Here is a 12655-nt window from a genome sequence, read left to right on the forward strand (position 1 = left end):
CGGTAGAATGTTCCTCAAGGTTCTAGAAATGTTTTGGTTTCTGTCAAGAGTGGCCAATTCTAGAGATGATCTAAAACGTATGTATAAAGCAGATATCTCTACTCCGCCTTCCAGAGCTCGTAGGTCAGCACCCACCTCTGGGGGTGAGGATGGTCCCTCATGAGTGGGTGCCTGACCCTGTGAACTCTTCTCCATGGCATGAGGGCTGGGATGAGATAGGCTCACGCAGGTTAACTCCATGGTTGATTCTTGGTCTGTGTGGCTGTCCTTTGTATAGATTTCAGATCCATAGCCTGGGGTGGATGTAGTCCTTGGGTGTGTGTGTGTGTGTGTGTGTGTGTGTGTGTGTGGCACATGTACATGAGTGTGTGAGAGGTGGGGGGAGGCTGAGAGCAGGTGTGTGTGCAAACTCTCCAGTGTGTGTATAGTCTCAGTGGTATTGCAGGAATCGTGGCCATGACCTTTAACTTTCTGAGGGCAGGCATGGGTATATCCTCAGAGAGGGGGCATGGAGGTCTTTTATCCATCTAGTGCTCTGGCTTAAAAAAAGGATCTCATTTATTTTTTTCTGAGTTTAAATATACGTTCATGTTATCAAATTTGGAAAATAAAGAAAAATGAACAAATAGGCATTGCCTTCAACCAAGAACGCAATCTGAATGAACTGCTACCAACCCGTTATTCTCTAGCCTTGCCTTTCTCCTGGGCTTCTCCTTCTGTCTCCGATTATGTCTCTGACTCTGAATTGGACTCTATCTTTAAAACAAAACTGGGGTCTTCGTTTACTAAGCTGCTTTTTCATTAAGCTAGCTCTGGTGTTCTGATTATGAAGATGGGGAGAGAATCAGTGTGCAGGAACACACCGAACCTGTTCCTCCCTAGAGAGGGCCTTGAAGCTCAAAGAGGTGGTGTCCTCTGTTCACCCCATATGTCACCCCACTTCCAACCACTAGATGCCCCTGGAGACACCTGGTGAAGGGTGACTCTTGGCTATAATCCTGAGAGACCATTCTGGGTAGGGGGGGGTCTCCTTTTTAAGTTTCCAGAGAAGAATTTCTGGGAGTGGGGAATACATGTGTGTTGAGGAGGGATAAAGAGAAGGAGCACACTGGGGATGTTTTCACTGTGGTTGGGAGACAGGTGAGAGACATGTTAGCAGATTTAAAATGAGATGCTCAGAGTGACATCAAAGTGATGAAACACTTGAAGAGCAAGGACACCAAGATCATGGGCTCTCTTGGCCCTTGGAGGTCAGTGTGGCCAAAGTAATCAGGAAAGCTTCTCCGAAGGGGGTGGGGTTGGAACAGCAGAGGGGAGAGGAAGCCTTTTCTGGTGGGCGGAGTGGCTGGGCAAGAGCTTGGTAGTGGGACTGTGTGTGTGTGTGTGTGTGTGTGTGTGTGATGGGCTTGGGGGTTATGGAGGAAACCCCAGCTAGCATGCAAGAAGCTTCCCAAGGTATGCTGACCTGTGCCCCACACCGTGGGGCGCGGTGGGTGGGGTGCTGGGGCTGGCTGCTCCCTGCCTGCCTGGCCTGGGCTAATTTTGAGCTGGCTGCTCCAGTTATAGTCTTTGGGACGCCGTGAAGGTGGAAATGTGCTCCTAGAACCGGAGCGGCAAATTATGCCCGAGTCCCAAAGGGGAACGTGTAATTTCGGAAGCTGGACCAGATCTTTGGAGCACTATGTTTAGCTTTATTTTTTCTCCCTCTTGCTCCGGTGAACTGCCGGTTTCCCTCTCACCTTTCTAAAAACGAACCGTATTAAAAATAACAGTAAGTCTTCTGTGAGGTTCAGGATGAGAATAGGAGGGGGCAGAGCTACTACTTGGCCCGGCCATCTCTGGGCAGCTGGGGGTTTCACATGGAGTTCACCCAGTCTGTTCACCCGGTGGGAGTTCACACCACACCCACCAACATGTGGCCAGCCCCCCCAGAGCCATCCAGTGGCCTGGCTGGGTGCCAACGGGCTCTTCCGCTTTCCTGCCCAGCTCTGGCTCTGACCAGCCCTGAGGGCTAGTCCAGGGGAGGCGAGGGTTCCCTCAGTGCTGCCTCTTCACAGGGCAGGGGTGAGTCTGTAGTTGCCAGGTCCCCCCAGTTTCTAGCAGGTTTCACTGGCCAAGCGTTCCTGAGCCCTTCCTGATCCCAAGTGAGCATGTCTCCCAGGCTCTTCCTGCCCAGGAAAGGAGGACGGTTGGGCCTGGCCTCCTCTGGACTCCCCAGCGCCCCCTGCTCAGGCTCGAAGGAAGAGAGGGTCTAACCCTGGGAGCCCTGGGTCCAGCCCAATGTTCCTGGCCTGAACCTTCCCTCTCTCTTGCATGTGCTGTGCTCCTTTGTTCCTCCACCTCTTGGCGCTTGCTAGCCCCCTGCCCCTGCCTGCAAGGCATCTCCTGGCCTTGTCCACTAGACGGGTGCCCATCTCCGGGGCTGTTGTAACGGCCTCTGCAAAAGTCACCCACCTCCAGTCCTGACACCCAAGGACCCTGGACCTTGGGACTCACCCTATAAAACATCGATTCACAGTCGCAGAAGATGGCAGGCAAGGATCTGGTGCCAGAAAAGGATGCGGGAAACTTTCTGTAGCACAGGGGGCATCAAACTCTTAGAGCTGCTCTTGTACAGGGTTTTTGGGAAGCCGCATGATGCCCTGGCTCTTGTCCTGGAGGAAGGAAGACCCAGAAACGTGTACTAGCTTAGGAACTGTGCCCAAGCAGGTGCTGGTGTAGCTCAGCTGTCAGAAGAAACCATCAGGGATGACGAGGTTTAAAAGGAAGAGGGGCATGTAAGAGTGGCATTGAGTCAATGGCCAAAGGCAGTGAGAAGGTGGGCAAGATGCAGGCATTGGCTGATCACCTTCCTGTGCCTCACCTGTGCGAGGTGTGCCTGGCCTTTTTCTCATCCTCATGTACGGTTGCCATGTGAGGGGAGCTTTGCGCCCACTTTCCAGATGGGGATGCTGACTCGGAGAGGTCAGATGCTTGGCCAAGGGCATGCAATGGGTAAAGCAATGGGGCCGGGATTTGAAGCCAGGCTTATTGAACTCCAAAGCACATGTTCCTCCCACAACTGCACAGCCTCCCTGGAGGGAGAGCAGAGGGTGTTCGGTCGCGGGCACTGCTTCCTCGGGGCTCTCTGGCCTTCCCTGAAGTGGCTTGTCTAATCGTGTTGCTAACCAGCGTGTTTAATTTGTAGCTTGCAGACGGTCTGTCGGGTTCGGCCCCCACTAACATGGCATCTTCTCCATCCAGTCCTCATGTATGTATTATTTACCTATTTGTGGGTTCCTTGATTTCCCTGGGGGGCTGGGAATGGGGACGGGATGAGGAAGGGGGAGTGGAGGGGAGGAAAGGAAGTATTTCCTGAGCCCCCACAGAAAACAGTTATCTGCCCTGTGCCGTGATGGAGCAGGTGGGGAGAAAGCTAAAGACACAGACATCCCTGAATTATATCTCAGTGCATGCTGGGATTTTCCTTAATCCCATTTACTGCATGAGGACTGGGGGTGTGGTGTGGTTGGGGTTGCATGAACCAGTGGAAACAGGGAAGTCTCTAGATTAGACCCTGACTGCTGGGACACGGGACCCGAGAAGCCTCTGTGGGCAGCAGCAGGTTGACTTTCTCTGCCCTCCAGGAGGCATGAAGGGTGTGTGTGACCCAGGAACCCTGGCTGTCCCCAGCAGCCTCTTCTGAGAGGTCTGCGGGTGCCCACGGTCTGCTCCTGCAGTTCCCAGCAGGGCCACGTCTTCCCTACCTGTATTCTTGGTGGTTGGGGATCCTTCCAGGAAGAGGACTTTGGTGTCTGGCCTTCCACATACACTCATGAAGTCCCACGCTGAGGGCCAAGGGGAGCCCCTGAACCACAGGGGATGCAGAAGAGAGAGGACCTGCCAAAAGTTCAATTCCATTCATGGTGTCAGGGGAGGCATTGCTGTAGTGGGTGTTTTAGGAGAAGGCAATCTCCATTTTAGATTTTTTTTCTGATTTATCCATTGTAGAGGCTATAGACAACACAAATAAGTGTCAGGCAGAAAGTTGAAGCCACTTGTATTCCTACCAGTTGGAGACAAGCACTGTTAAGGTTATAATGTGCCTGTATTTTTAGGTATCTTTTATGCACATTTTTTTTTAACAAAATGGAATCATATTATACTTTTTAATAATTGCTTTTTTTTTTTTTACTTAAAATATATTGTGAATGTTTTCCCATATCTTTACATTCTTTTAAAATATGGCAGCATGTCATTTCATTATATGGACACCCATAAAGTTTTAACTATTGCCCTATCATTGGACATTTTTTTCCTAATTTCTACTATTATTTTATTTTATTTAGAGGGGTTATTTTTAATTTACTTTATATAGGTCCAGCCCATTTTTATTACTATGTATTTTTTAGCCTTTGTTGCTAAGTGGAATACTTTTTTTTAAATGACTTTGTCTAACTGGTTATTGCTGGAATATAGGAAAACAATATTTTTATTTGTTTACTTTGAAGTATAATCTTTATTAAGCTTCTTCATTAGTTCTGACAGTTGTTAATTGATTCTGTTGGGTTTTTCGCGTAGGTAAGATTGTTTTCTTCAAACAATAATAAATGCCACCTTTTTTCTAATTTATATTTCATTCCTTTTTCCAAATAACATTTGATAATTGAGATGCTAGTGAGCAAACATATTTAGTTACTGATTCTAATGAGAAGACCTCTACCATTTTCCCATTAATTATGATAATGATTGGTAGTTTCAAATAGATATTCTTGATTTTGTTAAGTTATGCTCTTTATTATTAGTTTACTAATAGTTTAAAATCACCACTTTCTCACTGATAGGTACAGAAGTTTAATGTTACCTAATGCTATTTGGCATTTATCAAGTCAATCATTTTGCTTCCTATTGTTCTGTTGATGTAATGTATAATTGTCTTGCATTCCTGGAGTAAACCCAAATCGGTCAGTTGGTTTTAGTATTATAGTTACTGCAACTAAAGTCCTCTTATCTAATTGATCAAGGAAGGTAGGTAATTGGCTAATTGAAAAACTTGATTCAATAGGACTCATTAAAAGTCATACATATGTACCATAAACATTTAATTTCTAACCGTATCCATGTATTTTCATTTGTCACTTATTTGACCTGTGCCAAGGCCTCTTTGAATTTGGATTTGCTATTTGAGTATGGTCATTCTTCTGGTATAAACCACGTCCAAAGTGCATTACCTATGATTTTCCTTTAGGTTTATTGAAGTTTGATGAGATCTTAAGAATACCTGCAAAAAATTTGTGTTGGTCCTTTTAAAGTTTAAGATCCCCTCCTCCCACCTTTAAAAAATCCCACTTATCTTTAACTTTCATCATTAAAAAAAAAACAGCATTAAATTAGGTTCCATAGATATATGCCCTTTCTTTTTAAATTCAAATTTTATATGTTTTTGTAATACGCATTGATCTAATTACCATATTAGTGCAACTGGCATAAACTGGTTTAAGAACAAGCACAGTTGATTCTTGGTCAACATACAGGTCCTCTGCTTTGAGCTGCAGTGGACATTCTAGATGAGCGGCAGGTTTTCAGCTGGCTCTGGACCACAGTCAGTGGACTGTTAGTTAGAGAATGGATAGTGTTTATTAATTTATTAAAAGGAAGTTTGTGACTAGAATTTCTGAAAGGTTTCACTGAGTTAGATTTGCTGTTACTTATTTAGGATTTTTATATCTCTATTAATAAGCCTTATGTTTAGTTTATTTTTCTAGGCTTTGATATCAGGGTTATAATAGTTTCATAAAATATTTTTTTGTGGTAGACTCTCATTTTCTGTGCTCTTGAATAGTCTCTATGGCATTAAAATGGTTATTTCTTAAAGGGTTGAAAATACATTTGTGCCACTCTTTATGAATTTGAATTATGCAAGTGGGAAATTACATGATACAAATATTTTAATAGTCTTGCTTGTGTACAAAATATATAATGATATAAATCAACCTAAATTTTAAAAAATGATTAACAGTTATGTAATTTAAAAGGTGGTGGCCAACCCAGCCTGCGTGACTCAGGAGTTGAGTGTTGACCTATGAACTAGGAGGTCATAGTTTGATTCCCAGTCAGGGCATATGCCCGGGTTGTGGGCTCGATCCCTGGTGTGGGGCATTATTCCTGGAGTAAACCCAAACTAGTCAGTTGGTCTTGGTATTATAGTTATTGCAACTGAAGTCTTCCTCTCTGAAATCAATAAAAATATATTTAAAAAAAGGTGGTGACCAGGTGAATTGTCTTTATGGTTTAGCTGGTAAATAGGATACCCATGATCTTTTCTGGAAAATGGTGTTATATTATGTGAGTTCTGAATTATATCTTATATAATTGTATAAGATGCATCAATAAGGTAAGAAAAATAAACAATAAAAAAGGAAAAAAAAAGTACACAGAAGAATCAAATCTGAGATTAATCACAAATTATATGAGTCAATCACAGGAATGCATATCTTGTGTAATTGTGGAAGATACATCAACTCTGTACTCCTTTGTAAAATTGGGCCCAGCACCTGTCGGGAAGGGGATTCTTTGATTACTTTCTACTTTTTAGTCAATTTAGTGGCTTAGAAGTTCCCAGATATTGCCTATTAATACATATGATAACAATAGAAGAAGGCCTTCAATATATGTTCTGTTTTTCCCCTCATTCCTAATTTTGTAGATTTGTGTTTTTATCTTTCTTACTAGGCTTAATAGCATTTCATCTACTTTATAGTTGTTTTTTATATGAAGAACCAGCTGTTTGAAAATTCTATTAGGCTACTTTCTTTAATTTGTAGACTTAAGTCATTTTTAAGCTCTCCTCCTATGAAATTCATATATATATTGGATGTCTTGGGCTATCACTTTATATCTCTCTCTCTTGCTTCAACAGTTGTTTTAAAAGGACAAATTTGTGCACATTTTCTTCTAAGAATTCTAGAGTTTTGCTTTTTCATACTTAAGTCCTTAATCCCTCTTAATTGATGTATGTGTGTGTAAAGTGTGAAGTAGTGATTAGATTTTTATTTTTTCCCTCATAGATAGATAACCAGTGAATTCATATAATTATAGAATGACCTGTCTGGTCTCATTGATCTATAAATGATAGCTGTGCCATGTATTAGGTTTCCATTTAAGTGTGAGTCTGTTTGTGGGTTCTCTAGTCTGTTCCACTGGTCTATTTGTCTTTCCTGGTACTAATATCCCACTGTCCTATTTATTATAGCTTTATAATAAACCTTGACATCTGGTAAAGGAAATACCTCACCTTGTTCATTTTCAGGAGTGTTATTGTTATTCTTGTCCTTTGCTTTTTTACCTCCATTTTGAAATCAGCTTGTCAACTTCTTTAAAAAAACCTGTTTTGATTTGTGAGTGAGTTACAGTGAATTCCTGCGTAAATTTGTGGAGAGTTGACATTTTTATAATATTTTAACAATGAACATGATATATTTAATGTCTCTCCATTTATTTAGATCATCTTTAATTTCTGGTACTGTTTTTGTTAGATTTAGTTCTAGCTAGTTTATTGTTATTTTTACTTGGGCTTTTTGAGGTACATTTGAAATTATTTTTTGGGCTTGTATATAAATGAAATTAATTCTCATATGCTGGTGTTATATTCAGAAACTTTATGGAACTCCCCTGTTAATTCTACTGATTGGAGGATTCTTCTGGGTTTTCTGTGTAGCAACTCATATAATTTGTGATTAATCACAGATTTGATTCTTCTGTGTTCTTTTTCTTTTTTATTGCTTAATTTTCTTGTCTTATTGTATTGGCTAGGACCTTCAGTTTAATATTCCAAGTACTGATAATAGAGAGTTTACTTATCTGTTCCTAATTTAAAAGTGCATATTTTTAAGTTTCACCAATGAGAAATGATTACTAGTTAGCAAAGAATTTTTATCACGAATGATGTTAACTTTTATTAAATGTTCTTTTGTATCTGTTGATAGAGCAAATGGGGAATATGTAATATTTGAAAAGATTGAGAACTATCCAGAACGATTTAAAAGAAAAACAAACAACAGCCCTCAGATTTAGGAGGACGAGAGCATGACGGAGGCCAGAGATAGTGAAATCATGCCTTCCAAGTGCTGACAGAAAATAGGTGTCCGTGAAGCTGGTATTTCCAAGCTAAGGGTGAAATAAAAATATTTTCAAACAATAATTTTAAATGTAGAAATTTTACAATGAGCTGACTCCAATTAAAGGAATTTCTGTAGGCTCTACTTCATGAAGAAAAAAAATGATACTAGGAGGAAGTCTGACCTATGAAAAGAAATGGTAACTGTGGGTTACTATTTACTAGAAAAATTGATTACTTAAAAAGCAATGCTTCAAAAACATAGTTTAGAAAGGTAGAACTAAAATATTGAACACAAGTTTGTAAATTGGTAGATGACTGGAGTTAAATTGGTAGATGATGCAGATTATATTTCCTTCAGGATTGCAAACTGACTTCTTGTCTGTGATATCCTCTTCAGACTTCCTATGCATATAAACGAGTCATTTGTTTTCTTCTGTTCTTTTCCTCAGTTCTTTAACAAACCACTTGTCTTAATCCTCATACTGATCCCCTTATTTTGAACCGAAATCTCTTCTTTCTGTCTATTCTTACCGAGGGAAGTCCTTGCTTGTCAAATCCTGGGAGCTCAGGTGGCTTATGCCCATTAGTGCATGGGCTCCCTCTAATCTCCAACTTAGATAAAAGGAAGGACTCAGCCAAAGGTTGCTATATTTTTGATTGGCCAGTTAGGACTCCAGCAGGGTGGAGACGTAGGAAGGAAAGCTTTTCTCCTGGGCTAAAGAGTTTGTTTCCTGTTTGTTGTGGCCACCAGGTGTTGGCTAGCTAGGTCAGGGCCACGGTCCTTGCCTATGAACTCCTATGTAGGAATCATTTTTTTCTTTTTCTTCTTTTTTTTTTTTAGAGATATGGAAGGAGGGGAGAGATAGAGAGAGAGTGAGAAAGAGAGAGTGAGAAAGAGAGAGAGATCTATGAGAGAGAGACACATCGATTGGTTGCCTCCTGCACACACCCAAACCTGGACTGGGGATCGAACCTACAACCCAGGTACGTGCCCTTGATCAAGAATCAAACCCATGACCCTTCAGTGCTCGGGTGGATGCTCTAACCACTGAGAATACTGGCCAGGGCCTATGTAGGAATCTTTTAAATAAAGGACTCTCTCCCAACAGGTCCACAGTCTTGCCTCAGTGGATCCTTAATCTTGTGGCTTCAGACCTTAACCTGATGGGTCAGTTTTCTTAGGGCTGGATACATGTTTCTTAAGTCAAACTGAGGTTGCCAGTTGATGAGATTACAGTGAGAAATATTTCTGCTTAGGGGATGTGACCTTGGATAGTGGTCCAGCTGTGGTCTCTCTATAGGCTTAGCAATTGGGAAGCCAAATTGGGATTGGAAATGAGTGAGGAATCAGAATGAGGAGAGAGGATCCAGTGATTTGAAATTTGATGGCAGCTAACCAAGATGGGTGAATACATCTACCTTTAAAGGTGGGGACAGCTTTAGTCCTTAAGCGGGTACCCCATCTCCCCTGATGGTGCCGATGTGAATGTCTCTCAACAGTAAACCCCTACTCCTCTTTCCCTCTGTTTTCAGGACTGACCAATCCCTTCTTTTCTCGAACATATTCTTTCTCTTGATGTATGAATACAATCTACTCACTTAGGGTTAAGGCTCAGTGTAGGAGCCACTCTTCCCCGTGAGGTGATTTTGCCTCTCCTTGCTTTGAGCCACGATGCATTGCTTTCACGGTCTAATTCCCGAAGGACAGACCTATTTCCCTTAATTCCAAGTTTCAGGGGGAATGCCTCAGTGCAGCTCCTGAGTACTGACAACAATTTATCCAAAGACTTTGAAGCAAAGGTTTTCTGAGCAAAGGAATCAATTACAGGGTGTGGCTCCTAAGTGAGGAAGCATTTTCAGAGGCATCCAAGGCGCTTTGTCTCATGGTTGCACCTCTGAACTCAAGAGCTTGAAGCAGAGTATTTGAACGTTAATAACGTCGGTGATTTTACCTGTACTTTGGTATATATCAGTTGTGCTAATTAGGAAGATACTTATCTTCTTAAAATGGGTTTCTTAAGGACATGTTTTTGGCAATATTGGTTTAGCAAGAATTACTATATGTGCTTGAAAGTAACAAAACTGTACTTCTTTAAAAATATCTCCCGTTCAGATGTGTTGCCAGTGCAGCCTGGCCTCCCCCCCACTCCCATTAGTTCTGATTAGGGAGGGTTGATGCCTGTCACTGCGTGTGATCTGGACCTTCCTTTGTGAGTCATTCCTTCTCTCATTTTCTCAGCGCAAATACAAATCGCCCATCAAATGACAAGTGAAGGCACCGGGGAGGCAAGGGGAGGGAAATCAGAGCCGAAATCTGTTAGCTATTTGGAGTAATTGGTTATTTGCTGTGTTTGCTGGTTGGGAAGCAGAGCACATACTTTACGGTCTCTCCTGTTACGGGGGCTGGAGTCACCCGCCGATATTGGATCCTTGTTGCCGGAGCCCTTGGCTCATGGCGCCTTTCTCCTGCTTGGCATTCCTGTGGTCTCCTCGGGGGTGCACCCCTCCTCCCTGGATGCACACTGCAGGGGGGACAGCCCGGGGTGAAACTTTGTCTGGCAAACTCCAGGGCCTCACCAGGCAGGAGGAGGCCCCGGTCCCCTCCAACCATTGGTTCCTGCCTCCGTCTCCACCCTGCCATGCTCCCCTCTTCCTGCGAGGTCTTTCCCCTGGTCGATGAGGGACCTGTGTTCCCACCCAGAGGAAAAAGGTTCTTCTCTTCCCAGAGGGAAAGTCTCAGCTTTCCTTGGAAATCTACAGTACAAGAAGTTTTCTCTGAGGTCTAATTTAATGCCTTTTTTACCCCTATTGGTCCTGTCACCATTCTTCTCCCACCCCTGCCCCCTATCTTGGGTGCTTGGAACTCGTTGCTGAGCGCAGGTCCTCCTGAGGATGCTCAATGAAGCTTACTCACCCACCCAGTGTCTTCCACACCTCTCTTACATTCACCGAGGCATGGGGAAACTATAATGAATTAACAGCAAGTTCAAAATACAAGTATTTAAAAAGTAATGTGATTTTTGTGTATGGAAACACACACAGTAACTAGGAAGTTGGTTGACTTTGGCACATAGTAGGTGCCCCCAAAATATTTTTAAAATTGAATTTAAGATTGTTAAGATTGGTGTCTATAGTTTGATGAATGCTTCTGCAGTTCTGGGAAGGCCTTCAAAAATAGTTTTTCTCTGAAGCAGATTGTTGGAACTCTTGTTAAGCAAAATTGTCTACATAAGCAGAATGAAGGTAAGGTAAGCTTTGGCCCAGGCCCTATTGGAATCATCTCAGATTCTGAATTAGTGATGTCTCATTGCTTTCTTCCTAAGTTTGAAGACTCTGATGGGATCCTTTTCATTCAACCTACTGGACAGATTCCATTTTTCTGGACTTTCTGCATGGGGATATGTGGTCATGCTGTCCTCCGAGTACCAGGTCTTGGACCCATATATCCATCTTAGGCTCCTGAGTTGGGAAAGGGACAGTGAGCTGGGATTTCTCACAGGCTTCCCCACCCCATTTGGGTCCCCCATCTGGAACAGGCCAATAGTCAAATTGACCCTTCTCTGCTCACCATCTGCTTGACTTTGCTAGATTTCAGGCACATTTATTCACTGGGCCTTTTGGAAGCAATTCAGCATTTTGGTTAAAGGTCTTCCCTTCCCTCCCACCTCTGCTGGTCCAGCTTGAAGTAAGAGTAAGCAGAGCAATGATCCCCCTTTGACAGACATGGGGGCAGGACTGCGAAAGTGTCAACAAGAGGTTGAAAGCCCAGTGTTCCACTTGTGGAAATAATTAAGTGATTTTTGTTATGGGTGTGTGGAGTTCTGCTGAATCAACATGGTAGTTGGCTGTGGGCATATGTTTGTGTGGTTTGAGGGGGGCATGAGAGGCTTAGTATGCATGGGGTGAGGTAGGTTTGAAATTGGGGTATCTGCATATCTGGGAGTTTGTCTGATCTGCATGTAGAAATGAGTACTTGTATGTTACGTCTGTGTTTGTATTAGTGTGCACATGAACAAATAGGCTCAGTTTCTTAAGCCTGAGGACATTAATGAAAGAATTAGAGGAATCATCATGTCATTATGTCAGTTATGCAAATGTTAAGCTATGGAGCAGCAGTATTGGGGATCAAAGTGATGATATTGGCCATGTCACCAAGAGCATTTATCATGGTAAACGTTACTGGTCTCAGAATATCTTTACAGACATTAACTCAGGGCCTCACAATAACCCCAGTGTTGGGTTGTTATGTCATTACCATCTTGATGATAATGATCTGTGCTATGAGAGAAATTCCTTTCAACACAGTCTAGATGTCTATCTCTGGGTTGACATAGGCAACGAAGGCCTGCTTAAAATAAAATAAAAAAATGGACTTCTTTTTTAGAGGTGGGTGTACAGTTCAACGTAGTGACCCAAGGCTTAACATTATAACTTTGGTGATAAATACATTTGACCAAGAACTTCTCTCTTTGATTCAAGTGGTCATCACAAGTGCTATGACCCCTCTCCTACACTTTCCTCCCTTCTCAGAAAGGCAGGCTTAGATTATTGTTGTCA

The 12655-nt window shown here is 42.6% G+C and overlaps 1 protein-coding gene across 21 annotated transcripts in view; it reads left to right on the plus strand.

The window, feature by feature from the left end:
• Positions 1–12655, plus strand: part of DYSF (dysferlin) — a 196133-nt gene that overhangs the window by 144010 nt on the left and 39468 nt on the right. For 12 of the 21 annotated variants that reach the window (XM_079792337.1, XM_079792340.1, XM_079792342.1 and 9 more), the window contains one exon: positions 3188–3250. The exons of the other annotated variants lie outside the window; for them this stretch is intronic. In XM_079792337.1, coding sequence (XP_079648463.1) covers positions 3188–3250 — 63 coding nt within the window. The remainder of the gene's footprint in view (positions 1–3187; positions 3251–12655) is intronic. 21 annotated transcript variants of the gene reach the window in all.

The sequence above is a fragment of the Cnephaeus nilssonii genome (assembly GCF_951640355.1).
Source record: "Cnephaeus nilssonii genome assembly, chromosome: 15".
Lineage (NCBI taxonomy): Eukaryota > Metazoa > Chordata > Mammalia > Chiroptera > Vespertilionidae > Cnephaeus > Cnephaeus nilssonii.